The 27,239-nt window shown below is 40.3% G+C and overlaps 5 protein-coding genes across 11 annotated transcripts in view; 2 read left to right on the top strand and 3 right to left on the bottom strand.

Moving 5' to 3' along the window:
* cyfip1 (cytoplasmic FMR1 interacting protein 1) overlaps positions 1 to 7,781 on the top strand; it is a 33,431-nt gene extending 25,650 nt beyond the window's left edge. Inside the window, exons 24-31 of the mRNA XM_007568430.2 lie at positions 4,530 to 4,673; positions 4,764 to 4,854; positions 4,963 to 5,093; positions 5,176 to 5,248; positions 6,059 to 6,153; positions 6,276 to 6,514; positions 6,612 to 6,759; positions 7,143 to 7,781. Of these exons, the coding sequence (XP_007568492.1) occupies positions 4,530 to 4,673; positions 4,764 to 4,854; positions 4,963 to 5,093; positions 5,176 to 5,248; positions 6,059 to 6,153; positions 6,276 to 6,514; positions 6,612 to 6,759; positions 7,143 to 7,307 (1,086 nt within the window). The 3' untranslated portion in view covers positions 7,308 to 7,781. The remainder of the gene's footprint in view (positions 1 to 4,529; positions 4,674 to 4,763; positions 4,855 to 4,962; positions 5,094 to 5,175; positions 5,249 to 6,058; positions 6,154 to 6,275; positions 6,515 to 6,611; positions 6,760 to 7,142) is intronic.
* On the bottom strand, positions 694 to 3,639 carry fndc9 (fibronectin type III domain containing 9). Its single transcript, XM_007568429.2, has 2 exons — positions 2,877 to 3,639; positions 694 to 1,774 (listed from the first exon to the last, which is right to left on the bottom strand). The coding sequence occupies exon 2, from the start codon at positions 1,699 to 1,701 to the stop codon at positions 1,096 to 1,098; it is 606 nt and encodes a 201-aa protein (XP_007568491.1). The 5' UTR covers positions 1,702 to 1,774; positions 2,877 to 3,639; the 3' UTR covers positions 694 to 1,095.
* Positions 7,782 to 9,047: 1,266 nt separating the features above from the next.
* Positions 9,048 to 14,527, bottom strand: nipa2 (NIPA magnesium transporter 2). Of its 3 annotated transcripts, none has more exons than XM_007568427.2 (6): positions 14,303 to 14,527; positions 13,470 to 13,691; positions 11,842 to 11,898; positions 11,500 to 11,590; positions 11,108 to 11,268; positions 9,048 to 10,091 (listed from the first exon to the last, which is right to left on the bottom strand). In XM_007568427.2, the coding sequence occupies exons 2-6, from the start codon at positions 13,606 to 13,608 to the stop codon at positions 9,436 to 9,438; spliced, it is 1,104 nt and encodes a 367-aa protein (XP_007568489.1). In that variant the 5' UTR covers positions 13,609 to 13,691; positions 14,303 to 14,527; the 3' UTR covers positions 9,048 to 9,435. The 3 variants fall into 3 exon arrangements, with proteins under 3 accessions (XP_007568489.1, XP_007568488.1, XP_007568487.1); XM_007568426.2 differs by having other exon boundaries at positions 14,312 to 14,527; XM_007568425.2 differs by lacking the exon at positions 14,303 to 14,527 and adding an exon at positions 13,797 to 14,209.
* A 1,850-nt stretch (positions 14,528 to 16,377) lies between these two features.
* On the bottom strand, positions 16,378 to 19,342 carry nipa1 (NIPA magnesium transporter 1). 3 transcript variants are annotated; one of them, XM_007568423.2, is made up of 5 exons: positions 19,187 to 19,342; positions 19,009 to 19,056; positions 18,834 to 18,924; positions 18,138 to 18,316; positions 16,378 to 17,422 (listed from the first exon to the last, which is right to left on the bottom strand). In XM_007568423.2, exons 1-5 carry the CDS (start codon positions 19,308 to 19,310, stop codon positions 16,914 to 16,916), a joined length of 951 nt encoding a protein of 316 aa, XP_007568485.1. In that variant the 5' UTR covers positions 19,311 to 19,342; the 3' UTR covers positions 16,378 to 16,913. The 3 variants fall into 3 exon arrangements, with proteins under 3 accessions (XP_007568485.1, XP_007568486.1, XP_016535320.1); XM_007568424.2 differs by having other exon boundaries at positions 18,138 to 18,295; XM_016679834.1 differs by having other exon boundaries at positions 18,138 to 18,295; positions 18,834 to 19,056.
* A 664-nt stretch (positions 19,343 to 20,006) lies between these two features.
* herc2 (HECT and RLD domain containing E3 ubiquitin protein ligase 2) overlaps positions 20,007 to 27,239 on the top strand; it is a 67,664-nt gene continuing 60,431 nt past the window's right edge. For 2 of the 3 annotated variants that reach the window (XM_007568422.2, XM_016679832.1), the window contains exons 1-4: positions 20,234 to 20,518; positions 22,996 to 23,104; positions 25,849 to 25,942; positions 26,042 to 26,173. In XM_007568422.2, the coding sequence (XP_007568484.1) occupies positions 20,511 to 20,518; positions 22,996 to 23,104; positions 25,849 to 25,942; positions 26,042 to 26,173 (343 nt within the window). In that variant the 5' untranslated portion in view covers positions 20,234 to 20,510. Of the gene's footprint in view, positions 20,113 to 20,233; positions 20,519 to 22,995; positions 23,105 to 25,848; positions 25,943 to 26,041; positions 26,174 to 27,239 lie in introns of those variants that run through there. The other variant, XM_016679833.1, reaches the window with a different exon arrangement.

Raw genomic sequence — 27,239 nt, 5'->3', positions numbered from 1 at the left:
ACAACCTCAGAAATGTTTCACACCACATCTGATTTCTGATTTTAATTTTTTTTTTGCTTTTTGCTTTCTTTTCTAAAAAATTAATTGAAAATGATGGAAAATATTGTCAGTAAGTGGCTTTAACTTCAGTCATTTTTTCTGAGTATTAAGGTCAGGCTGCAAGAATTTCTGTTTAATTACAAGAATATAGTTATAACGTTAGCAGAATAAAGACACAATTTTACCTGAAAAATGTCTTAAAATGATAAAAAAAAAACTAAAAAAAAACTTTTTTATTAATGCAAAAAAAAGAACTTGGACTAATTTATTTTTTTTGTGTTGGAGTTTTCCTAATATTACAACTTCATTCTGGTAATAACTTTATTCTGACTTTATTGTTATATAACTTTATTCTTGTATTGCTACGACTGTATTCTTGTAGCATTTACTTTATTTTTGTAAAAAAACTCATATATTTCCCAACTCATATATTTCGCCGTATAGTTGACCTGAATTCAAAGTCCAGATAAATAAAAGCTATAGAAAATGTTTGTCAAACAAGATGACATCACTGAACTGTCAAAATCTTAAAAAGCGCATTCATGGAAAAAGAAAAATCCAGATTTTCCAAATATTACATTTGCAAAAACTAAATATTTGATTGATCAATTAAATTGATTTATTGCCCAGCCTTAATGAAATCCCTACAGAATATAAAGGGAAGGAAACTTTATTCAAGGAAACATTGTGCTGAGTTTCATGTCTCTTGTGCAAAATGTTTAGGGAAAAACTTCTCTCTGCAAAACATAAATAAATAAATAAATAAAATATTAATCTAGAAGGTTAAAGCTGAAAAACCCTTTATGAGTTTAGTATTTCGAGCAGGATGACCATCTTCACTGTATCAGCTTGTATGTTTAGGTTAACTCACTTAAAATGGTTCAAACTGTCTTGTCATGAATGGTTGCTATGACGATATCCCTGTAAGCACAAATAGGATTTTCATTGAGCGGGTAAAACGTTCGGTGATAATTCATCCGGGGTTGGCGGGGGGCGCGGAACAATACCGTGATGACCTCAATCCGCTCGATTAATGCCGGCTCTCTGTCAGCCGGCTCAGCCCTCATGCTCCGGGGTAATTACATGGCCGCCCGGCTGCGCCAGCATCAGCGACGTCTGCATGGCGGCGGCCCGCTTGATGCTCTCCTCGCTGCTGCTGCTCCTGGCCTGGAACAGATGTCCCGAACTGGACATGTCCTGGCGGGCAGAGGCCGTCACCACGGGGCGGCTCTCGGCGGCGCGGCCCGGCAGGGAGCACATGTTGTGGAGGCAGCCCCACAGCAGGACGCCGGCGATGACCAGCAGCAGCAGGCAGCAGGTCAGCCACACGCCCACCGCCACCTCCCAGCCCGCCCGGTCGTGGCCCTCGCTGCTCTCGCTCGGCGTGCTGAACACCTGGCACTGCTCCCGGACGGGGTCGGCGGCCTGGCACGTCACGCACAGGAAGTAGGCGGTCTGGGGCAGCAGGTTGCCCAGGTAGGTGGCGGTCTGGCTGACGGGGATGCGCTCCTCGTGCTTGAAGCTCTTGCGCTTGTAGCCCATGATGAGGCTGTTCCAGTTGGGGTCGTACATGACGCTGTAGAAGGTGTCCAGGCAGGCGGGGGAGGCGGGCCACGTCACCCTGGCCGAGGTGGACGAGATGTTGTAGACCGTGACCACCATGACGACAGGAAGAAGAGCTTCCTGTTTAGTTTCGCTTTATTTTCCAGCTGCAGGCTCACAGCATTAAGTCAAACTGTAAAAGAGGCGAAGGAAGTACAGAGTAAGAAATGCTAAACACTCATTAAATACAATTTTTAAAAAAACTCCTAAAGAAACTCTGATGGTGATTGGTGCATCCCATCCCATTCCCACTGCTGCAGTCAATGCAACTTATATCATAGCTTTTATGTCTATGATCTAAAACTGCATCTTAAAGTGGAGGCATGAAACCACATCTCGGCCATTTTTCCATTATGCTGCCTCCATTAAACCTTATTTGGTTTTTGGTGTAGTTTTTGGATTAAAAACAATCACCACGGTAACTCAATGCCACCAGAAGTAAATGACGCAAATCTCTCATCCGGGCCACTCATTTTAATGTATATTTCAACTAATTGATTTTCATCTGTTGCTAAAACAGGCTTCAATTATTGAGCCTAATGAAGGCTCATTTATTTTTTCTATCTTTAAATAACCGGTTAAAAAAATAAAAATAAAATAAGAGTGCAAAAAACCTATAGAAGCGACAGAGAGTATGATGGATTATCTGTGAACCGCTGGGAGGCAGATGAAGATGTGTGCAGATGTTCACTAAATTACATAATACAGGATTGTTAGTGGAGAGGCTTATCTTTACTCTGTCACCTGTTATGTGAAAGGAAAGGTGATGATCTGTCAGCCGAAACCATCGTTAGAAAAAAAAGGGGAAAAAAACCGCGCTTTGGGTTTTAGTAGATTGAGATAATTTAAAGTTTAAATGTTCTGCACTTCCATTTTTTTAATGCAACAACTAGAGTAAATAAATGATTACACTGATTTTACTTCACTTTTTTTTTTAATTAACTTTAGACTTCATTTTCACATTTTCCTCCATTTTTCCTCTTTTACTAATCTCTAACCCTGGCTAGGTGTTTTTAGACATTTAGTAATTAGAACATGTAAGTTTAAAGGCAGCCATGTTTAAAACACTCAACTTGGTAAATCAAAAACATGCATTCACATGCAACTTTCCTTCTCGATCAGATTAACATTTATCGACTTTCTGTTGCGTGTGCTGCCACAAGATCTGATCTCCACAGCAACCAAAGTTATTTTGAGACAATTCACAGCATAACGTGGATAAAATTCAAGCCTACCATGAAAACACTCCGCTGTGTGACGGTCCTCCCAGTGTGTTGAGCGTCGCTGCTGGTGTTCTCTCGCCTCTTCCATTATAACCAGACAGAGACGCTCGATGCAGAGTCCTGCTCCGAGGGACTGAAGCACAGATCAGCGCGTCTTTATCTCAGATTCTGCAACATTAGAGGGAGTGTTACTGGATTAGAGCAAACGCAGGAGAGGGAGCTAAAATCTCCTGTTTGGGATGAAAAAAGTGCATTTTCTCCCATCTGTGGGTCAGTCATAGGTCATACTCTCTGCAGGGATTGTTTTCTGTTTCTTTTTTTTTCTTGCTAGCTCCTCTGTGGCGATGCAGATCTTTAATTTCCTGTTGTCCAGGAATGTGGTGCATGTCATATCTGGAACATTAAGTGGTGAGATGAAATGTGCTGCAGCCGCTTCATCCATCTGTCCACCTGTTTCTTCCCACAGTGTAACAACCACTGCTGACCACGCTGTCACGGAGCCCGGTGTTCACAAGCTGGTTTAAATGTTTGATGAAGTTGATTAAATTAAAATCTGTTTCTTTGCCATGTTGTGATCTGTCGACCTCCAACAAGCTTTTATTTTTGGCCTCAGAAGTCCGAACTCAATACAGTTGCAAGTCAGAAACTCGGAAGTAGTGATGATAATCGGATAATTTAATGTAGAGCTGTTGCATTTAGCTTTATTTAGTTAAAGATGCTGAACATTTTATCTTTGTTTTGGTATTTGCTTCATTTTGTTTGCTTGTTTTTTTTTTTTTTATTTTGTTTTATAGGTTTTTTATTCTATTTCTTTTATTAGATTACTTATTTTGTGTTCTTTCATATTCTTCAGGGAACTCAGATTTTTTTGTTGTTTTTTTTAAAGTGTGAATTTTTCACACTTTAAAACCAAGTAAACTTTATTTGAGCGCCTTTCATAGGCAAAACCACGACATATAAATGCTTCTTGTATACATTTTTTTTGAGTATTTTGAGATTTTTCTGACAGAATTTTAATTCTCTTTTTTTTTTTTTAAATTTAGGTTAGAATTGCAAATATTGTTTAAATTACTATTTATTTATTTATTTATTTATTTATTAAACATTTGCTCCTAGGGGACATAAAAAAAACTGTATTGTTCCTTAATCGAACATGGCATCTGGAAATATTTTAGGATATATATTCAAAATTATGGACTATAAAGGATTTTTCAGTTTTGTGCATTAAACCTGACCTTTGACCTTTGGGGTGGGATACAAGAAGCTGGCACCCTTTAATAACTAAAAATAGTTAGTTTCAGGTTTTCTTTTTTTTTATGACTTCCTTCATTTTTAACTTATTTTGTTGATTATATTTATCTTTGGACCTTTTAAATTCAATTTGCTGGAAACAGAAGTAGAAGACACTCCAACTCTTATAAGCCAGTTTGTCTGTGGGGCTATAAGTATTTTTATATACCGACATTCAGAGCATTTTGACACATAAAATGGAGTGCTTGTGAAATATTTTCCAACTTGTATTTGAAAAAGTCCTTCAAAACAGGCCAGATGTGGCTGAGTTTGAAATAATTTGCATGACAAATATGACTTTTACATTCAAATAATTAAAAAGAAGAAGGTTTGTCCTAATCATCACCTGTCTTTTGTGTGTTTGTGTGTGTGCAGACCCTGAACCTGGCGTACAGCAGCACATTCACCACCTATAGGAACTTTCTGGGCCCGCCACACATTAAGGTCATGTGCAGACTGCTGGGCTACCAGGGCATCGCCGTGGTGATGGAGGAGCTTCTTAAGGTCGTCAAAAGTCTGGTGAGTGTAGTCTAGAAGACTATGGATGGAGCTTCTGTCATTTGTCTTTTCTCCATCATCATCGTCATCGTCCTCTGTTCCGTCATTCAGCTCCAGGGAACCATCCTGCAGTACGTGAAGACGCTGATGGAGGTCATGCCCAAGATTTGCAGACTTCCACGCCACGAGTACGGCTCCCCTGGTAGGTGGCAGCGCACTTAATGTTAGAAGAGAGCATCATATCTCAATTCAGCATATAACCCAAATGTTACTGATTATTAAGCACACATGCCTTGTGTTTTTGTTCCAGGCATCCTGGAGTTCTTCCACCACCAGCTGAAGGACATTGTGGAGTATGCCGAGCTCAAGACGGTGTGCTTCCAGAATCTGAGAGAGGTGGGCAACGCCCTCCTGTTCTGCCTGCTGAGTGAGCAGAGTCTGGTACGGATCGCCCCGCGTCGGGATGCAGCTCCGACTCTCTGCTCTGCAGCCAGCTGACGTTTTTCATGTCCGTGTCTTGCAGTCTCAGGAAGAAGTGTGCGACTTGCTGCATGCTGCACCTTTCCAGAACATCCTGCCGCGAGTGCATGTCAAAGGTAAGCACATTAACATCAAGACACAGTTAGTACTGCAAAGCAGCAAAAAAAACAAAAACAGTATTTCAGATATGCATATGTGCTTTGTCTACACTAATCTGACTATTCTACATTTCTATCTCTGGATATACTTTTTAAACTTGCCCTGATATACACATCTTTTTGAATTGAGTTCCTCTCCTAAATTATTCCCTCCCTTTCTCACTCCAAGCAGTTTCTGTTGTTTTATATGGAAGTAACTAATGTCATTCCAAGACATTTTATTTTATTCCTTCTGTTTACATTTTCAAGACTTACCTTTTGTTACTTTTCAAAAATTAAAAACGTTAAAACAGAAAAGATTTGTCACTTGCACACGACACCGAATCAATATCTCTGATACCGTTACCAAAAACAACATTTGGGCATTACAATATATGAAATTTTTTTAATTTGGATTTTCCTTTCAAAATAATACCCTGGAATAAATACATTTAAGATTCTCTGAATCAATATATATCTGATGTTGTAGAGTTACTAATAACAGCCCAATTATGTTTTTTTTTGTTTGTTTTTGTGCTGCAAAATTGTCTATTATTTCTACATAACTCTTGCTTCTTTTAAAAAAAACCTGCTGACTTTAAAAAAAGATGTTTTACATAAGTCATCTTCTCCATAAGACAGGCTCCAAATATAAAGATTGGAGGTCACTTACTACAGATGACTATCAGAAATGAAATCGAAATAGTATTGATAAAATGTTTCTAAATCTTCCTGCACCAGTAAAATAAGTAGTACCAACCCATTCTTTGTGTTCTCCTTGCTGTTCAGATGGGGAACGTCTGGATGCCAAGATGAAGCGTTTGGAAGCTAAATACACAGCGCTGCACATGGTTCCTCTGATCGAGCGCCTCGGAACACCGCAGGTAGAACCAGGCTAAGCGTTTCCGTGGTTGCAGAGTCAACATCGTAGCATCATTCTTTGTGCTTTTTAAAATCCTGCCAGAGTGACCTTATGACCAGAAAACTATCGCTCCCTTTCCTTTAGCAAATAGCCATTGCGCGTGAGGGCGACCTCCTGACCAAAGAGCGGCTGTGCTGCGGCTTGTCCATGTTCGAAGTCATTCTGACGCGCGTGCGCGGGTTCTTGGACGACGCCATCTGGCGTGGCCCGTTGCCCAGCAACGGCGTGATGCACGTGGACGAATGCGTGGAGTTTCACCGCCTGTGGAGCGCCATGCAGTTTGTCTACTGCATCCCTGTGGGAGCCCACGAATTCACAGTGGAGTGAGTGCAGGATCTCTTCCTGTCAAACACAAAGTGACCCACTAAAGTCAACGTGTTTATCTGAAACGTGCATCCACTTCCTGCTCCCTTTCTCCAGGCAGTGCTTCGGAGACGGCCTCCACTGGGCGGGCTGCATGATCATCGCCCTGCTGGGACAGCAAAGACGATTCGACATCCTCGACTTCAGCTATCACCTGCTGAAGGTACAGAAACACGACGGCAAGGACGAGATCATCAAGAACGTGGTGAGCTGGAGAGCGATCAGTAACACAACCCGCATTGCACAAATAGATTTTAGTACCGATTTCCTGTCATTTATTTTGTAACACTCATTCTCCAGTTACTTCTGTTTTACTTTGTGACTAACTAATGACTTAATAAATTACAGATACTTCACATTTCTATCTCCATCTTTAGCAAACATGAGTAATTATGAGGGAAATCAGAACTATTTATTACCCAATTGACTGTCCTCTTCAAATAAAATATGCTGCAACTCACATCACTGATTCATCGTGACAAATGAGCATGTAGGGAGGCACCATGGGAAATTACTAGTTTGTCCTAAACGTAAGTGTGTATTGATGTTAATATGTTAACGTGGGGCGTATCTGTGTGTTTTCTTCAGCCTCTAAAGAAGATGGTGGACAGAATCCGCAAATTCCAGGTCCTGAACGACGAGATCTTTGCCATCCTGAATAAATACATGAAGTCTGGAGATGGAGAGAACATGCCGGTGGAACACGTCCGCTGCTTCCAGCCACCGATCCACCAGTCGCTCGCCAGTAGCTGAGGCGCTGCTGCTCCTCTGCTCGCACTTCAGGTCCGCTTCTGGGTTCCAAACACTGTCAGCATTCTCCTGTTTTCCTTTGGCCTTCAGTAGCTAAGGACCATTAACTGCGATAAGGGGCCACATTTTGAACATTTTTGATTTTTGTTTTTGTATTCACTTGTGCCTTATAAGAAAAGAATAGTTACCGCCCTTTTTTGAAAGAGCTATTCTTTTGTACTTGCAGGTAGCTGTAGTTCAGGGAGGGAAATTAGTTTTATGAGTATTTAAGGGTTTGCTGTGGTGGAACATTAAAAGGGTGAACCTATTTTTGAGTAAGGAAAAAATGGTAATTTTGTACTGTCTACATGCATGCTCAAACATTTTAAAGATTAATGAGAAATAACCCTCATCCTTATTATGTTAAGCAAATTATTTACTGTGCCTTGTTTGAAATCTTTTAATCATTTTAATTCAATAAATATGTAACAAATCTGAGTTTTTTTTGTCGAGATTTTTTTATGTAAAAAGTTCCCCCACCTACCTCCAGATAAGACTCCAAACATAAATTACTTTAAAGTATCACAAAAAAATATCAATTATACTGAGGTTTTTGTCAAAATGTCATTGTCAGCAGGTCCTCAAACCAGAATATATTAGCTTTATATTTTTGATTCATAGAAAGATCAGTGTGTGAAAATCCATGTACATATAACAAAGCATTTTTTTAGAAAATATTTACAGAGCTACAGAGGAATGCAGGTCAGTTAAAGCCGGGGTAGGTGACTTTTATAAATATGTTTCTTTGTTTTGCATATTTATTAAAACTACCACAGTCGTGACAATATAGCATTACAGATAATCTGAAAAATAAAATGGAGCTCCTCTGGCTTCTATAACTACTGACGTATACAGCCCAGTCGTCCAATCAGAGCCAGCGGGAGGCTCTTGGCGCTGTTATGCTACAGCTTCTGTCGTCAGCAGAGCCTCCCATGAATGCTATGGCTAGTTAGCATAGCCACAGCGGATAAACGATATTCCTGGAATGGTAAATTGTTCCTCCACCATTAGCGCATTTAGCAGCGGCGTGTTATGGCAGTATGATTTTTGCATCCTTGCTCTATTATTTTATCGGCCGCACGCTTACATAACCATAACAGGTCAACACCCTCAACAAGGGTACAGAACGACGCATGGCTGAAAGCGGAGCTTACGCTCCATTATTTGTCCCGGTGTAAGACATAAAAGGGCAATATTATGCATTTACCAGCCATATAATGTCATTTAGAGCTCAATAAAGTAACTATGTTAACTTGAGTTCTTTAAAAACGCCACATGTGTACGACTTAAAATAAATTTTATTTCCCAATTTAACGCCTTGAAATTAAGCCTCTGTCTCTTTAAAAACACCTGCTCTGTACGAAACCCCGCCTTCAGGAAGTCATCACAACATGGCTCCATTATCCCTGTAACTTTTTTTTTTTTTTTTTTAACCAGCGTGACACTGAGAAGTCACTCCTATAATGAGCTCAGTGGATGCGCAGTTCCACCAGGTGTTTGCTAACTGCTGCCGCTGAATGGGGGACTATGGGAGAGAGCCCTCTGTGAGGCTGAAGTTTGTAAACTGCGTCTCCAAGGAGGAGCTGCGCCTCACAGGCGGAGCTAGCTCCAATCAGATGTTTTGCACAGCTGAATGGTTGCCATGAGCAATGAAAGGATTTCTCAAACATGCATAAAAGAGTCAAGGCAACACTCCAGGTATGCTTTTTGATTAGGGAATAATTTTATAACATGATGTAAAGTTCAAAGGTTGTTTCTGACTGGGAGTAGTGTCTTCCTTCAGAGGGCAGCTGTAGCACTAATATGAAGTGGAGGAGCTCGATGTATTCACAGATTATCTGTGTCATACTGTGTGGACATGGTGACAGTTTTAACCAATATGTAAAAAAAACTTTTTCTTATAAGTTACTTACCCCCAACTATAACCAAATATGACAGTCTAAGTAAATTAAGGCAAATTAAAACAAATACAATCTACTGGTCCATCCGTGTCCCCCTTCCTCCGCTCACAGTTGATTGTCTCATTATTTTAGAAGCTATCGGCACCAACGCAACGGTTGAGTCTGAAGACGAAAAAAAAAAAAAACATTTATTAAACATCTAAAGAGGAAGTCATTGCTCCGTTCCTCCTGGAGACGCTGTCGAAAGGCAAACCCCTGTCCTCCATGTCCTCTGTGGACTCGTCCTGCAGCAGTTCGTAGTTGGTGTGCGCGGCCGAGCCATTGGCCGCCGGGGTGCCGCCGCGCTCCTCCTTCCTGATGGACACGGCCAGCGTCGCCAGGCTGACGCTGATGTCTTTGAAGGCGTGCAGCAGGAAGATGCCCACGATGATGGTGAGGAAGCCGCTGAGGGTGCCGATCACGTCGCTGGCGCCCATGTGCTCCCACTCTTTGAAGAGGATGGCGGAGCAGGTGAGCACGGACGTGGTGAAGAACACGTAGTAGATGGGCGTCACCAGCGAGGTGTTGAAGATGTCCAGGGCCTTGTTCAGGTAGTTGATCTGCGTGCTCACGCAGCCCACCAGGCCCAGGAGGAGGATCCAGGCCAGGGGGTTCTTAAACACGTTGACGCCGGCGATGCCCTCCTTGATGGCGATGCCCAGTCCTTTGACGCAGGACACGGAGAGCGCCCCGATCACGGAGCAGATGGTGATGTAAACCAGGATGTTGGTCTGACCGTGGCGCGGGGAGACCACAAAGATGAAGATGAGAGCCACAATGACGACAAGAGTGGCGAAGAACAAAAACCCTTAAAAAAAATTAAAAAATACAATGAGGAAAAATCTTTTTAAATAGTATTCAAACCACATACATGAATGTATTTTATGTGCTAGAACAGGCAAGTTTCTCAAAGATTCTTTTTTATACGTTCATATGTTAAGCAGAGGTCTTACTTCTTGTTAATCTTGTACATTCTTGGGTTTTTTCTGAGGCAAAAATTAGAGTTTCACTCAAATGTCTTCATTGCGTTCTTGAGACAGTTGAGGCTACCTGCTTAGTGCTAACATAACGTTGCTAGCTTGCTAGTTTTTTTGGGTCCATTGTGGGAAAGTTCAAACTTATCAATGATGATCATACATTCCTACGGAGATGCAGGTCTTAAGTTCCTGTCATAACAAACTTAAAAGTCTTAAATTTAAGTTGGTGAAACCTGCAGAAACCCTGATGTGGGGCTGCAACCTGCAGCTCCGGAGCCTCTCTTTACAGTTTCCACAATGGCTCTTGTTAACTTCTGACTAAAAATTAAGAAAAAAACAGTTGGTGTTTTTAAATAAAGATATAGCAACAAATGCAGGATTTTTTTTTCCTGCAATATTTGCACTGGATCTCCAGAAAGAATGACACTAACAGTATCAGTAATATGTTTCAGATAGGTTGGAGTCTGCGCTTTTTTAAATTAAAAAAACAACCTTTTATGTTCTTTATTTTAAATCCTAAACAATAGAAATAAAACACAGCTTTAGAAACAAGCAAAAAAATCCTAAAGTAGATATTTTGTCAAAAATATTGTCTTTTTTTTTTTTCAAAAGCATATGTGGCATTTGTGGTTCTAAACTAGTTTTTGTTTTTGGTTTGTTTTTTGTATTTTTGACGTCTTGAGCAAAATGTCTCTTTACATTGTAAGTCTTGCTGTCCCCTGTGCCAGATCAGCAAAAGAGTATTGCATGCGAGAGGCTGTCGAGCAGAAAGTTGCGGAAAGCTTTAAGGCAGCATCAAAGCTCTCATGTGTGACAACACCATTTTATTCCGCTGAGTCATCCCTACCTGGGTCGACCAGCTTCTTGGCCATGGCCTCCAGGCTGTCGATCTCCTCCTCCTTCGGCGCATGAATGACCATGGTGGTGGAGCCGAGGATGCTCAGCAGGCAGCCCAGCTTCCCATGCAGGTTTAACCGCTCAGTCAGGAAATATGACGACAGCACCGCACTGCAGCACACACACAAAAAAAAAAAACCCAATACCTGTCATGGAAAGTTTAAACCTAGGATTGCGCATGCTTGGAAACAAACATAAAAGATTCCACACTGTGTGTTACTTCAGGTCATTTACTCAAGAACGTACTGATAAACAAGAAAGAGCTATTTGTTCCAGTTTCAGCTGCACGATGTTTTTGATAAAACGTTTCGGTGTCGAGTGCACGTGATGAGGCGTCTATACCTGACGAGCACGCTGAGGGCTCCCAGGGGCGTGACCAGGGTGGCAGGGGCAAAAGCATATGCTGCGAAGTTGGCTGCTTCCCCAGCACCCACTGGAAAAAACCGACCAAAAAAACAAAACGTTAGCATACAGTCAGAACATGTCACAATAGAGCCAGACGTGGGGAAACAATGTAATACTGTCTGAGGTTTGCCACACCGCAACAAAACTGAGTACCAACACACTGACCCATGTCACTGAAGCCAATCTGCTGAAATGTTTTTTTAAATACATATATATATATATCTACAGATTTGGAAATGTGATCAAAAATATTACAATAACACAAAGCATATCACTTACTTGATAGTAAACCAGCCCACCACAACCATTCTTTAAGATATGCATGACCGCCCTGCCCTGAAAAACAGAGAAAACTGAATTTATTACTGCATCAATAAATAAGAGAGGAATGAATCAAGAAGCAACCTCACATCTAAGAAGAACCGAGTAAAAGAAAATCATCATAAGGAGGCATCTGATCTTACTTACCACTCACTTTTTGAGAAGTTTTTTTCCCCCCCCCAAAACCATCTATTTGAACAGCGGCCATTTTGCTTGACCCATAGCACTTTGTGTGATTTGTGTAAGTTTCCCAAAATAGAAGACTTAAATTCTTACATATTAGATTACTACTAGACTGGGTTTCAATTTGCTTGACCAGACTGGTCACACTGGACCAGGACAGCATACAGCTGCACACTGGACCAGCCAGGCCTTTCAAAATAAAGCTTACAGATCCCATCATTAAAAAAAGGGGATGGGGTCTTATAAGTCATATCAGAAGTTGGCAACTTTTACGATCTAAAGAGCCATTTCAGCCCTCGCTCCAGTTCATCTAAATAAAACTTTAGAGATGCAAATGTTACATTACTATTTAAATGATCATATTTTTTAAAGAACCCGTTTTATTTATTTTTGGGTTTTGAAATACACAAAAACATGAAAATTTTGGAAAACGTGAGGATTGAGCCATTTTTCTTGTATGGGATTTTGATATTTTGGGAATATCTGAAATAAAAATTACTACTTATACTTTTAATTGCATTCTATTGTAAAAAAAAAAATACAGTGCAATTATTTCCATACATATACATCAACTCCTAAAACCTGGATTTATTACATCTTTATTTTAAAAAAAATCAATTGATTCTTTAGCATTTTTAGTCACATTTATTATTATTATTATTAAACCTTGGAAGGTCTAAAGAGACACTCAGAGCTCCATGTTGCAGATGTCTGCATTAGATCGCCAATTCTCTTAAAATAAGGCATAGAAATACTCTTCCAAATAAAAGCCTCAATATTTCACTGTGACATTATTGCAAATGTTAATGTCGCAATGGAATATTGCGACATTATTAGTCATTCCATAAAACTAGAGTGACTAAACCAGTAATTAAGATTATGTTTAGATCCTAAGTTCTTCAGGGACCTGGACAAAAAAAAAAAGACAGAATCAAGATGATCCTCACACTAAAAGTGTTGCTCTTTTGTAGGTTTGACTATAAAAAACGTTTAAAATTCATATTAGCTCATTTATGTTACACAAATGCTGTTAGACACTGCGAACCATTAAGATATCATCTAATCTTCATTACACTTGCTGTCTAAAGTCCATTATTGAAACAAACCTAAGGAAGAACCTTCAAATCTGAGGAAAAGGTCAAGGGAGCTATTGATATTAATGATTACCAGGAGTTGAAAAGACTGTGACACACACAACACACATGAACACACCCTGCTCCAGGGAGCTGGTTTAAACACGCCTGTAAATCACAGGGCAGGGATTAGCAAGTTTCCTGACTGGTCCGACTTCTGGTTTGGCTGTCAGCGATGCACATCAGCGGCAGGGAGTGCCTTAAGGGCAAGCTGGCAAATTCAATCAGATATGTTGTGATCTGGGTGTTCAGAAAGAGAGCGGCCGGTACCTGCCCGCATCGATCCCTTCTTAGCCAGCCTCAGAAGACCTTTCTTCTTCAGGATGAAGCTTCCACCGATGAAGATGCTGGAGCTGATGGCCAAAGCCAGGCCGATGTAGAAATCGTACTTCCCCCGGTCCTGACCCATGGTGATCCTGGATGTGTTGGAGTGATTTTTCACATCTACCACCAAGCAGGGAAGATGCTCACCAAAGGAGCAGTTCTGGCAACCTGGATGGAAAGGGAGGGAGAGGGGGGGGGGGTGAAAGAGCACAATAAGAAACAACAACACAGTTTCCTCAGACTTCACGTCCATCCCTTACAGCGGGAACCTACCGGCGACACAGGACACATTACACAGCGGAAAACCATAACCTGACGCGTTGAAGAAATCCATCTAGGGCGCAGCGCGTTGAAGAACATATAGTCCCCTCAGTTGCCTTATCCCATACAAAGACATGAGAGACTGAGCATATCCAACCGGTTGTCTGAGTGTTGTGCTGCCACAGACACAAAGCCTTGTGAAACTCGGTCAGCTGCTATGTAAATGAACTTATTTCAGGAGTTTGGAATCAGGAAGTGGCATTCCTCTAATGGGAATGTTGGGTGCACCTTGATAGGAAGCTAACCTGAGGAAGCTCGGGTCATAATTAAGGCTCTATTACCAACCAATAAGCTGCTTCTGCAGTTGCTCTGACGCGCCTAACCTATAATTTGACTCATCTACAAATGAGTGGATACAGCGAGTTGAACACGTTAGCTACCATTAGCATCACAGCACTCCTAGCTAAGCCACAGGAGTAATTGTTAGCGACAAGCAGCGCAGTTTGATAAGTCCCCACCTTAATTACCTGCTCAAAGGCGGCTGTATTTTTTCCCCTCTGAAACAAGCGAACAGCGACTGGCCAGCCTGCGTCTCGGCTCTGCTTTGGACGGTCACATAATGTTTCCTCCTTCTTCAACCAGGTACCGATAGCGGCCACTGGAGGACTGCCGCACCACGAGCTTCTTCTTCTGCTTATCAGGGCAGAGCGGAGACCGTTGAACCGTGTGCCCTCCGCAGGCTGAAACCCAGTACCACAGAGATCACTTACCGACGGACAGGAAACACTACACCGGCACCACTGGGTTCTACATTACAACAAAATGACAGAATCAGTGTAAAAACAACTTAAAAACTTTAACACCTTAGGCAAAGAAACGAAGAGGCGGCTCAAACGAACACGAGGCCATAAAGAGAATATATTTTAGGGCTGCTATAAAGGTTGGTGTTATGCAAAATCGACTTTTTTGAGGTTTATAAAAAAATATGACATAAAGACATTATGTCATATACTGTTCAAAAAAATAAAGGGAACATTTCACTTTAATTTTGTGTGTGGCTCCAAATCCAGGCCTCCATTGGTTAATAAATTTGATTTCCATTGATGATTTTTGTGTGATTTTGTTGTCAGCACATTCAACTTTGTACTGAACAAAGTATTCAATGAGAATATTTCATTCATTCAGACCTAGGATGTGTTATTTGAGTGTTCCCTTTATTTTTTTGAGCAGTGTATAATAATGGCATTCCCTCATCAAAATCATACAAACATACTCCCTCAAAATAATCAGTTCAAAACTTTATAATTAAATACAAGTTATCTGGATGTGTTAAGACGACTCCGACAAGGCCCGGAGGAAAAAAACCTGTCACTTTCAGATGTTGGTATGTTCAAACTGAGCTTTTTGATCACAACAACAACAAATGACTTAAAAGTTATGCTTTCGAACCTACAATTGTGGAATCACGCTGAGGATCTGTTGTGCTGCTAGGAGAATCAGTGCACCAAGTGGATATAATAATAGTTAGTGGGTGAGGTATGTGTATAGTATTTTTCTTGTATGCACAATTATAACCAGAGGGATCCAGAGTTAACATTTAAAAAAAAATGGAAAGTTGTTTGTTGTGAGAACATTCCACCCTGGAAAGAGGAATGTTCAAATGAATCATTAAACGTTTCAACTTAAACGGTATAACTTCATATGTAGAAATCCAACTGAGACTGTAATAAGAAAATCCCACAGGAGACAGCTTTTCATTTAATTTATTACATGTAAAATCATTAAAGATTACAAAAAAAATACGACATTGTAATAAAATTAAATAAAAGTGTAAACCATCAGCTTTAAAAATCCCTTCATCTGACTGAAACGATACAGTTGCTCTTCATCTTTTATGCAACACCGGTGCTCAAGAATCACCAGCTGAAATGACTCTGAATAATTCAAAAGGCACAGTTCAAATCCAAGGGTAGGTAATGCCTTAAGTACCCTGTGGGGAAACCCTGTAGATGAACCAAAGCAGAGTGATTTGTTTAGATACGACTAATGCAGGCAGTTTAATAGTAATTTGGAATGAATTGACAGATAAAGTTAGAATAACAGGGACAATTATGGCTTATGTTATTATAATAGAAAAACTAGGAGTCAATAACAGAATACCAATTCTGCTATTTAGTATTAAAAGGAACTTTTATCACCTTTGACAGACCGACTTACTTTAAGTGGAAGGAAAATTACGCATGATTTTCAAACCATTTTTTTTAAGCAAAAAATATGGTTGTTGCCAGGTAACCAAAGAATGCGTGAGTTAGTTGATGCCACCGGCCTAGCTTAGCTAGTCCGGGAGAGGTTGAGCAGCTAAAGCCTTTCCTCGGCCTACATCCCCCAGAATGCTGTGCGGTTCTGGATCAGAATTCAGTGACATTATTGAAAATTCTATTAAAAGACGTATTATGTATTGATATTGATCACATTGTACATATATATATCTATATATATCTATATATATATAATTGGTCTATTGTCCAGCTCTATTTCACTTGTAAGTATCAACCGATTGACAATTTGCCAAAACGAAGGAAATTTGAGCCGATTTCTCAGTGCACTCCTCCAAGAGACCCGTATGGGTTTCATAAAAAGGGACAACCTTTTGATTTTTATTTGTGTAAATAGCCACCCCCTTAGTAAAACATGGCAGTGGCACCATCATGATTCATTGAGTTAGAGAGGTGGAGTGTATGTCACGTGTGATCATAAAACATATTTTTTCCTCTTCCTCATGCTGCGTTATTCTACATTGGTCTAGCTGATAAAATGCATAGAGGTTTGAGGTTGTGCTCTATCAAAATGTAATAAAATTCTAGTTACATCACCACTTCTGCAAGGCACAGTATAAAGTCCCTACACTTCAGTATTCCTGTACAGAACGCCATTTTGTTCCCTAACAAATCCCACCCGCTATCCGTTAAGATGCTCACAATGTAATCAATGCTTTCCTCCTCACACTTATGTGGTCAAAGGTCACGGCTGACTGTTTCATCTCACAGCTTTGGTCACTTAAAGGGGAGGTAGAGCAGAGCAACAGAATCTGTGTCCTGCAAAAACAACAAAAAAAGCACCGTAGCACAATCAGTCTGTCTTTTTCGGTTCCTTTTTCTCCTTCCAGTTTATCACAGCTTCCTGGGAAATTCGAAGGAGTATCACTCCCACGCACACCGTTGTCAGGCCACAGAGCATGGCGAGGCCGTCGGTGACCGTGAGTCCCATCCACTCCTTGAACAGAAGGGCAGAAGCGAAAATCACGGTGGACGTGAACGTCACGTAGTATATCGCTTCAAATATGTTGGAGCTGAAGCACTCCAAGGCCTTATTGATGAAGAAGAACTGGATCAGTATGCTGACCGCCAGCACCCCCAGCAGGCCAAGGAAGAGCGCCACGGCACCGACACTTGGCTGTCCTTCGCCGAACACATCAGGAGCCACCAGGCCGAGTCCTTTGCTGCTCGGGACGGTGAAGCTTCCCAGAAGCGAACATATGGCGACGTACACCATGATGTTGGACGTCCCATGAGCTGGAACGACCCACACGATCAGGGCGACCAGGGTCAGCACCACGAGCAGGATGTAGGTTACAAACACTGCAGGAGGAAAGAGCAGACGATGAGTGACACTGTCCGCCGTGTTTCATTAAGCAGTGTTAGTAAAAGTGAAAAAGAGAAATGTACGACAGCACATTAGGTCCATTATAGATTGAAAAAAAGAGGATTACATTTTGAGATTGAACTCAGTTTCTTTTTCTAGAAAAGACAAGAAAATTTCTCAGATCCAAAAGTCAAACATTTACAAGAAAACATTTTTACTTTTCTAAAGTCAGAACTTTGGGATTAATCTTATAAATTTGAGAAAAACCGTAGAGATTTTTGAGTTTCAAAATCTCTGACTTTTGAAACTCCAAAATTTCAGAGTTTTTTTTCCAAAAAGATTTCTGAGATTGACCTAAAATTTAAAGCAAATTTTCAACTTTTCAAAATTTCCCAAGTGATTTTCTAGGCAATTTCTAATATAAATTTCAAAATTAAAGATTTTTTTTTTTTCAAATTTTTGACTTTTCAAATTCAAAAATACTTTATTTGACCCCAAAGGGTAATTAAAGTCATATTAATTGAAATTCTTAAAAGACATATTATAGATGGTGATGGATGTTGGCAGGAGAGATCTCCTCCTTTTCCACTTTCAAGTGCAGACATTTTCTTGTTCTTTCTAGAAAAAAAAATTAGTTTTTTGGAAGAAATGTATTCCCTTTGTCTTCTTATATCTACAATGGCCCTAGTAACTCGGTGTAGAAATCGTCACCTGGATCTGACAGTCCATCTTCAAGCTCCTGCCTGGACGTTGCCACCGTTTTAGGGGCATGAATGATTAGCACGACGGAGCCGCAGCAGCAGATGATGCAGCCGAGCTTCCCCAGGACGTTTAGACGCTCCTCCAGGATCCAAGAAGCCAGGACTGCTCTGCATCCCAAGAGAACATTACTACAAACACAGAGTTCAAGTGGTCTCGCAAAGGCCTTTCTGTCAATTCCAGTTTTTCACATTGATAGATGTAAAGGCGGGCACATCTATTGTTTAAGTTTAAATAACAGCAAGCTAATTAGATAGCAGATAACCCAATTTGTTTTGCTAGTAGACAGAACTGGTCAATAAGGCAGAAGAAACATTATTTCTTCTATGACGTCATGCAAAATATCGCATGACATTTTGCGATACTATCGTGATGACAATACTTTTGACAATAACTATTTATTTCTTCTTTATTTAGGAAACTGTATGCAAATATGGCTCCACAAACACAAATAGTGCTCTTAATGAATATTCCCGTTTGTAATGTGCTACTTTTGAACACCAGTCACATATTCAGTGTGGCACAAACTGCACACAGTAACTGCATTTTCATATTTCCAGCTGCCCTGTGCCCTCTGAGGAAACACATCACCACAGTATGATGCTGCCACCACCAATTTGGCCAGCATCACTCGTGGCTGATGCTTACCCAAACAGTACTCCAAGGGCCCCTAAAGGTGTAACAATCACAGCAGGGGCCAGGTTATACGCCAGGAAATTCCCAACTTGACCAATGATCACTGAGAAAGCAGACGGGTGTTTTGTCACATTTAGCTGAAAACAAAGGCGTTTGAGGAACAAAACATTCTTAATGTCATACTCACTGCACAGCGTTCCACTGCACCACACCACATCTGTAAGGTACGAACACCCTGCAAGACATGAATGATCTCAGACTGCGCTGCCTGCGATTGCACTCAACTTTATAATGCATTTGTTTAGTAGTGTCACCACTGTCACGTATTTTTCCGAGACTATCTATGCTTGCTTCTTCCCCCCTACCTTTGTCACGAGAACGCAGTATTCCTTTTTTCTGAAGCACAAATGTCGAGCCATTAATAAAGCTTGAGATTACGGCTATTGCTATCCCCAGCGGAGTTCCAGTCAGCCCTGAGTTATCAGCCATTGCTGTGTACTTTGAGACCAGGGTTGCCAGATCTGACTGACTGTTTCCAGCCTGAACACAACGTTAAAACACGCCCCAAAGCAGCGGTTTTTGGTTGTCTCTTTGTTTTTTGGACTTAACTCTTGGATCAGGGAGAGACTATTGTTTTTTTGTGGTGCTATCATGTCCTTTTAAGTCTTATAAAAGTTGCATTGAGATTTCTGTTTCACAGTGCTGGTGCAGAGTGACATTTGATTAACCATTCACTGATGATGTCATGCTTGGCAGATTTTAGGCATTTCAGAATAGATTAATAATATAAGTGCAAAGCACGGGATTTTGTGAAAATGTAAAAGTTTTTTGCTCTTCTGTCACACAATGACAACTAGCCCTCATTTTAACAGCCCTCCAAAAAGCTGTTTTTCTCACCCCAACGTGTTCATAAGAAGCCCGATTTCCCAATCTGGCAACACAATTGAGACATAAAGCGTTTCATTGAGCAACACTGCCACCCAGTGGACAGTTTTCCCTCAATCCAGGTCAACTCCACCTCTTCAATGTCCCACCTCCACTTCAAAAGTGGCGCGTGGTTTATATTTCCACCGCTCACCCGCGCGGGCGGGGCAGAAACTGACTGCACACACCCCACATCGGGAGTAGCGGTGAACCAGACCTATCGCATCTAATCTAGCAGTCAGTATACGTAATTGGTTTCCATGCCTCCTTATCTGGTCCAAGACCCGTCAATCAAATCCATTATGAACGTCTTGTTAATGCAGTAAAGCAGCTGAGGGGAAGAGAAGAGCTTGACAAGTGACCGCAGGTAATTTATGAATATCTCGTATTGGTTTGCGTTGTCTCGCAAGACTGTCCCGAACGCGGTGTTCCGCTTCCTTTTAGCATCAGGTCTGCAGGGATTCTTGGATGACGGAAGCTAGTTGAGCAAGGGAAAGCTAGCGTTTTGTAAATGTTAGCTGGTTAGCCGGTGAATTGGTTAGCTCCTCCAGTCCCTGACTTGAAGCGAACGCTAGTTATCGGTATAGAACGCCCTACGGCTGCGGTGATGCTGTGTCAGAGGACGGTGTTAGCCGCTGGAGGAGTCTGCTGTCACACTTGCTAGCAAGCGAAAACCACCGTGCCTGTGCTAGCATTCACAGCTTTCCTGTTTTCATGCAGGCTCATAGCTGCATATATTCCTGGCCTTAAATCACTGGGATATTCATGAAGCGGTATGTATCATAAACAGCTTAAAGTGTCAGTGTTTTTGAGTAAGTGGAAGGTATTATCGCTCATAAAGTTCATACACATGAGGGCTAATGGCTTTGTGTGTAGCCATATGTCAGACATAGCAAGTCCATATAATGTTTTTGTTTTTTTTTTTGCTTATAGCAACATTTTTGACCTGTGTCAGGTGTCCCTGTATGCATAGATGTCATTGAATACGTGATGCTGTCCAGTGTTTTCACAACAAATGATAAATCCTCCCAGTTCTTTACACAGGTGTGATAATATGTCATGGCCTTTGAGTGTTAGCTCAGGGTTACCAGTTCTCACGTTTATCCAGTTAAGTCTCACTCCTAATATGGAAAGTGCCTACAGTTAAAAGAAAAAGTTTTTTTTCCCCCACCCAAATTGCTGTTTGTGGAAATAGTGGTTGTTGGACTATTCTATTTAAAGGTCCTGACGCTTCAGAGAGAACCTGAATATATTACAATTTTTTTGTTTTGTTTTTTGTTTTTCCCCTGTATTAGTATTTTCTATAGTTGAAGTCATGAGTGCAAGATGTTGGAATACTTTTTACAACTTGAACTTAAAAACAAATCCGATAGCCGTGAAGCACATTTGTGGTATAAATGTTATGAGACTGGAGTTGCTCAATGTATCATATTGCAGTTGTCATTGCACTATCAATTTGTGCAATATCACAAAAATAACAAACTCCTCAGACGCAATGTTTATTTGGTTATTATATTTCAAGTGTTACCCACTGAAAATCTGCGTGCCAATAATATTTTTGGCCTGCCTTTGCTTGGTACCTTCAATTTTTTGTTTTTATTTTTGCAATACTCAGTAATGATACTGAAAATGCACATTTTCCTAATATTGTTCATCCCTCAACTTTTCTTTTTAATAAACTAGGGATGCACGATATATCGGCATCAACATCTGTATCTGTTGATGTTGGTTATTTTTTAACACATCGGCACAATAAGTAAAACTGGGCCGATGCTAACGGCTGATGTTTATTTCCATCTTGTTGCTGTTTATGTTTGTGTTTTAGGGAGGGGTTTGGTCATGTGTCTGGTTTATATGACAGTAATGCAGTGGAGGACTGTGGGGGTGTTTTAACTGAAGCAACGTCAGCAGTGTGGTCTTTTATTCACGTCATTGAAATGTATATAATACTGGTTTTTGGCCTTAGATGCAATATTAATATCGGACATCAGCCCTAATTTTCATATCAGACCACCCCTACAATGGATAAAAGCAATATCCCAGTTGTTGATGCTCTTTCAGTTGCCGTATTACCACTGCTTGGTTGAAACACTTGGATACTTGATAATAGTAAAGAGTAGTCAAGTCATTTCTCAGCTTTGCCAATTCGTACCCTTATTCTTAACTACATGCTGCTGTTTCCTCCCACTATTTGTCCTTTTTCTTCTTGTAAAGAAATCGATTTGTTGGGGTGCCGTGGTGGAGCAACCTTCTTTAAGGAGGCCTTAGTCCTCGACGTGGCCGTTGAGGTTTGAATCCCGGCCTGGTGACCTTTGCCTTGTCTTCCCTCTCTCTCTCATTTCCTACTATCCTGTCTGTTTCAAATAAAGGCCACTAGAGCCAAAAAAAACAACAACAATTGATTTGTTCATACATATGCAAACCTGTGTTTTTTAGTTTAGGTTTATTTGTGTATAAATGAATCACAAAGGTATGGCCCTTTTTTTTTTTTTTTAAATTACTGAAATTTTACATGTAATATATTCTTAAAACCTTCAAATTATACGCACTTTTCTTTTCTATTTGTTTTTCTTTTTGGGTTCTCTCTCTGTTCCCCAATTTGACCCTCATGACCTCTGATCCAACCAGAATGGACCTCCAGACTTGCTGGAACTGCATACTGTGACATTTCCCTAGCGATATACTAGAGGAGATGATAGAAATTTACTTTTAAATTGGCATGTGTCAAAGTGCGTATAAAGGTCTCCATGGCAACTGTGAAGTGACACACCACGTAGCGTATTGAAACGATTCGTGGCGAACCAACGAACATCGGTTCGTCACGAACAGTCAGTTTCTGATTCCTAGTTGTCCGCGAGGAATCTCTTGATGAAACGTCCTTTAAGATATTTTTATTGAGGTCAGACTTCTTCGCCTTCCTTTGAAAACTGGCAGTCCTCTCTGCGTCATACTCCTGATGATTAAGGTGTTGTGTCCTCTTTGTCCTTCTGTCCAAAATTATTAGTGTTACCAGTGTTAAAGCCAGAGGTCACTGCTTTCCCACCAGCAGACTTCATCAGTAAGCTGCTTAGCTACATCTGAATATTTCAGGCTGATGTTGTCCAAACGTCTGTCGTTATTCAGCTGTTCAGACGACGCCTCGTACTTTGAGGAAGCGTAGATTCCCAAAGTGAAGAGAGTGGAATAAGCATGTGTCTGAAATATAGCATTAATATGTTTCATGTGTAATGGAGCTCTTCGCATGTTGCAGGTTGGCTGCGTTTGCAGCCAGGAGAGAAGAGGGGAAGATGCCTTCTCCGTCTTTCACCCTGGACGCCCAGCTGAGATTTCATGACAAATGGCTGAAGATAGACTTGCAGGTACGTAACTGTGGCGAGGTGCTGATCGTACAGATGACCGGACTCGTCTTGAGTGACTTTATCAGCCCCTGGCTGCGCTGTGCCATCTTTAAAATGACCACATGGCCACGTTCGTTTCCCTTAAATCTCATTATTCTGATAAACAATCAGTGGATGATGTCCAGAACGAATTGATTATTACATAAGCAACATGTGATTGATTAGCTCCTGCAGCAGCGCGCTCCTGGCCTGATGGTTTTACTGGTATTCCGGGTTAAGATTTGAGGGGGGAAGAAACATTGAATTAAATTCTGATTTTATTCCAGCAACATAATCTGATGGTGAAACATTGAATAAATCACAACCTTTTGAAGTAAAATGTTCCAGCGTAGAGATAAGCTTCATGTAAGCAATATTTTGTGTAAGCCTGTGAATCGATTAGTGACATAATAAATTCAAATGAGCTTAATATGTTCTTTGAAGGGCAATTTTGTTTGCAGAGACTTTATAATCATTTTATTGATGGTTTTGGTTGTGTGTGTTTTTATTTATTGTTTTTGGTTGTTGTGTTTTGGATATTTCAAATATCTTCCACTTCTAGTGTGAAATGTTCTTTACAAAATCAAAGTTCATTAGTCTTTGAGAAGCTGAACTTTGTTTTACTGTGTCATTACATCACTAGAAAACGGTCTCAAAGCAACAATATTATTGTTTATCGCATAATAAACGGTAAACGATAATATCACAGTAATTTCTGGGACAATTTATCGTCCAGTAAAACTTATTGTGACAGATTTCATTATCTGTCATCAAATGACTTGTTGCCATGCTGTCTGAAACTCTTACTCTGATTGATTAGGGTGTTACACAATAAGTTTCTTATAATATTTAATTTTCACATATTAAATTTTAGGTACAATCTGAATTTTGGGTTTTATTTGTAAGCCATAATCATCAAATTTGTAAGGATCATAGCAAAAGTGCTACTAGAGATTTTTCTCAAAACAATTTTTTTACATGATGGATTTAAAAAAAAAAAAAAAATTCTCTACCGATTTAATAAAGCTTTGCTTTTCTGTCTGTCATCATAATAAAAGGTGAGATTCGTTTGAAGCAGTTTTGCTCATTTGTTTTTTAACCAGAGTGACCAATAAGTGCTGATTCCACTTTTGAATAAAACGGTTGGAAGGACGATGTGTTTTCTTTTCTTCAGGGCTGTCTTCGCTATACAGACAAGTTTTGGGAATTTGTCTAGTTGAATGTTGACATTTTTTGACTTTGGCTGTCTGTCAGATGTAGCGCTGACTCTGACAGCTCATGCAGAGACCAATTGAGTACCGGAGTCCAAATGTCAGACGGGATTTCTTAAACTCTCCTCAGCTGTTTGTCCACTTGGTTGAATGTTAGAGCGAGGTAACATTGTGTTCCCTTCACTTAGAAAGACTATATGAATGTATTTAATCCTTTTGCAAAAGAAACAAAAGGTGACTACATTTTAAGACTGTTGAAATTTTGAGTATTGCAGAATAAGTTGTTTTCTTTTGTTTAAATAAAACATTGAATATGTTTTATTTTAGGTGGCAGTTTCTGAGGGGCACCAATCAGAATATTGTAGTCAGTTTCTGATTTCTGTAGTTTTAAAGGTTTGAGCTGCCAATAATTACTGTAGTTCAGTTTTATTTGTCTTAAATATTTTCCAGTAATATTTACATTTCAACTCACTATGTCATTCTTTGCCTTTGGGACAGAATCAGCCTTAGTGTTTGTGTAGCAATACCAGCTTTGACACGCAGTTTTAATATTTAACATAAGTTCAGAGTCGTGACTTGAAGCCATTTCAAAAGATGGAAAATGTAGATCCTCACGTTAATTGAGATTTCCAAAATATCGACGACTTTTGTAATGCTAACGTGCAGCTTAAGAACTAAATGCAATAAAGTACAGAAATCTTTCTGTAATGCATTCAGCCTTTCTGTTACCTATGAAAAGTCTTGCTCTCTCTCACCGACTTGTCAGGATAAACTGTTGGCCATGAAACTTTTATATAATTTCAACGTTTCTGCCTGGTTTCTCACCAGTTGGGACCAAACGGATAAAAATCATCCGATTCCAGACACCGTCCCGTTTCTTGGTTAATCTCCAGTCGTTGCGTTGTAACGTCAAGAAATCCTAATTGTGATATAAATATGACAGTTTTAAAGTTGGCAGTAAATTAAGTAATTTATAATTAAGCCTGTCAGAGTAAGCAATCAATTAACCGCGTCATCAATTCAAATGAACTTGATGATGTCCATTCTGATGATTAATATCTTTTCAAAGGCAATATAATTTACAGAAACATCATAATCACTTTAATTGTGATTAAAGTGATTAATCAACCAGAAACAATATTTATTGTTTCAATATTTATTGACTCTCGTCTAGCCGTAACCAGCATCGCAGCCAAACAGGAAGGAGCTGGCGGTGTTTCTTTTGTTTTATTTTGGATATTTAAAATATCTTCAAGTTCCAGTGTGGCGTGTTTCTTACAAAATTAAAGTTTATTGTCCTTTGAGAGGATGAACCTGCTTTATTATGCCATTAAAAGTATATTGATAGTAAACGGTCTCCAAACGACAATATTATACTTTATCGCAATAATTGCTGTATCAATTTATCGTCCAGGAACATTTGTTTGCGTGGCAGGCCTATTTATATAGCGTTTATTATTTTTTTAATATTTAATACATTTTAAAATTTTTGTATTGCCTCTCCTCCTTTGGTAGCGGGCTTTCTCCGCTGAAGGACTGAGTGAGATGTGGAATGAGATGGTAAAAGATGAAGAAATAACTTTCAACGGGGAAGAATCGGCTCACACAGGTACTGCTCCGTCACGTTAAGGTCAGATTGACTCATGCTTACGTATAAATGCCGTCTGCGTTCGTTTCTTATGATTGTCAATATTTTTGGATATTCTAGAAGATTGCACTGATTGTTTTGGCGGTCAGAAGAAGGACGAGCCCGGCGAAAAAGAGAAGAAAGAAGATGAGGAAACGCCGACGTCCGCTCATCACTCCATCATCGAGACCTGGGATTGGGGGCGGCAGCCAGGTAAAAAGTTTATTTTATTTTTTTCTTTTGGCATTTCCTCTAGGATTTTCTAAAAACTGATTGGTGGGTGTGATATGACGCTGCTGATTGGCTTGATCTAAAAATGCATCCTACTTGTCCTTCCTGAGGTTGCCTTCCCTTCTTCTTTTCCCTCCCTCTACTTCAGACTCTCGTCTAGTTTTATTTCTCTCCTGAAACTGGCGCAGCGCGCCTTAACCAGCATCGCAGCCAAACAGGCAGGAGCTGGCGGTGTTTCTTTTTTTTTTCAGAACAAAGTAAATTTGAACATTTCATGATATTTAAACTCGTTTCACAAATGCAGGCTGTATTGGTGGCTTTTGTTTTGCTGTGGTGGTTTGGGATGTCCAGCTCATTTTCGCTTTGGCCCAAATCTTGATTGGTACAAGTAAAGTGTTTGACAATTTTTGAGAAAAATCTGCAACAAACTGCCAATTATGCATTAGCACAAAATAGTGTGGGGATTTGTTGATGATTTTATTTTTATTTTTTTTGCATGAATTTCCATGCTAATTCTCAATAAACTGGATAGACTGATGTAATTTGGCAGTAAACGGATAAAAACTGCATTGATTTGATTGATAACATAATATTTAAGAATGCTTGGTGTTTAGTCAAGAATCTAGAGGGCCACGTAAAAAGCTATGGCGGGCCAGATTTGGCTCATGGGCCTCGAGTTTGACATGTGATCTAGAGCAAACCCTGGAGTTAGATGATGATGATGGTGGTGATGATGGTGACTGCTATTTCCAATTGGTCCTGTTTCCCTGCTGAGCATCTCATTGTTTTTACGCCTTCCTGATTCTGAGTGGGGTAACGGATACCTTGCTGACCACGACTCGTTTCACAACACCTAAATGTCGACTGCATCCAGAGCATGCTGGCCGTTTCAACACATCGCCGCTCTCTGTTTATCTGACTTTGCAGATGAGCGTGTTGTGCTGGAGCGTCGCTCGTAGAAACTCTAAAATGACAACTTGCACTCTGCTGTTCCGAGTGGTTATTTTTACCCTGCAGAGCGTAGTCTTAGCGGGCCCTACGGCAGACT

The sequence above is a fragment of the Poecilia formosa genome, unplaced genomic scaffold, assembly GCF_000485575.1.
Source record: "Poecilia formosa unplaced genomic scaffold, Poecilia_formosa-5.1.2 Scaffold222, whole genome shotgun sequence".
Taxonomy (NCBI): domain Eukaryota; kingdom Metazoa; phylum Chordata; class Actinopteri; order Cyprinodontiformes; family Poeciliidae; genus Poecilia; species Poecilia formosa.
This window is presented reverse-complemented; position numbering and strand designations above follow the sequence as displayed.

Excerpts from the sequence above, each read along its gene's own strand:
- nipa1 (XM_016679834.1), bottom strand. The coding sequence starts at position 19,310 with ATGGCTGATAACTCAGGGCTGACTGGAACTCCGCTGGGGATAGCAATA. Across the intron at positions 19,057-19,186 it reads ACTGCGTTCTCGTGACAAAG|GGTGTTCGTACCTTACAGAT; the intron begins GTAGGGGGGAAG and ends CATGTCTTGCAG. Across the intron at positions 18,296-18,833 it reads GCCCTTGGAGTACTGTTTGG|AGCAGTCCTGGCTTCTTGGA; the intron begins GTAAGCATCAGC and ends CTTGGGATGCAG.
- fndc9 (XM_007568429.2), bottom strand. The coding sequence starts at position 1,701 with ATGGTGGTCACGGTCTACAACATCTCGTCCACCTCGGCCAGGGTGACG.
- nipa2 (XM_007568425.2), bottom strand. The coding sequence starts at position 13,857 with ATGGATTTCTTCAACGCGTCAGGTTATGGTTTTCCGCTGTGTAATGTG. Across the intron at positions 11,591-11,841 it reads GTGGGCTGGTTTACTATCAA|TGGGTGCTGGGGAAGCAGCC; the intron begins GTAAGTGATATG and ends GGTTTTTTCCAG. Across the intron at positions 10,092-11,107 it reads CAAGAAGCTGGTCGACCCAG|GGTTTTTGTTCTTCGCCACT; the intron begins GTAGGGATGACT and ends ATTTTTTTTAAG.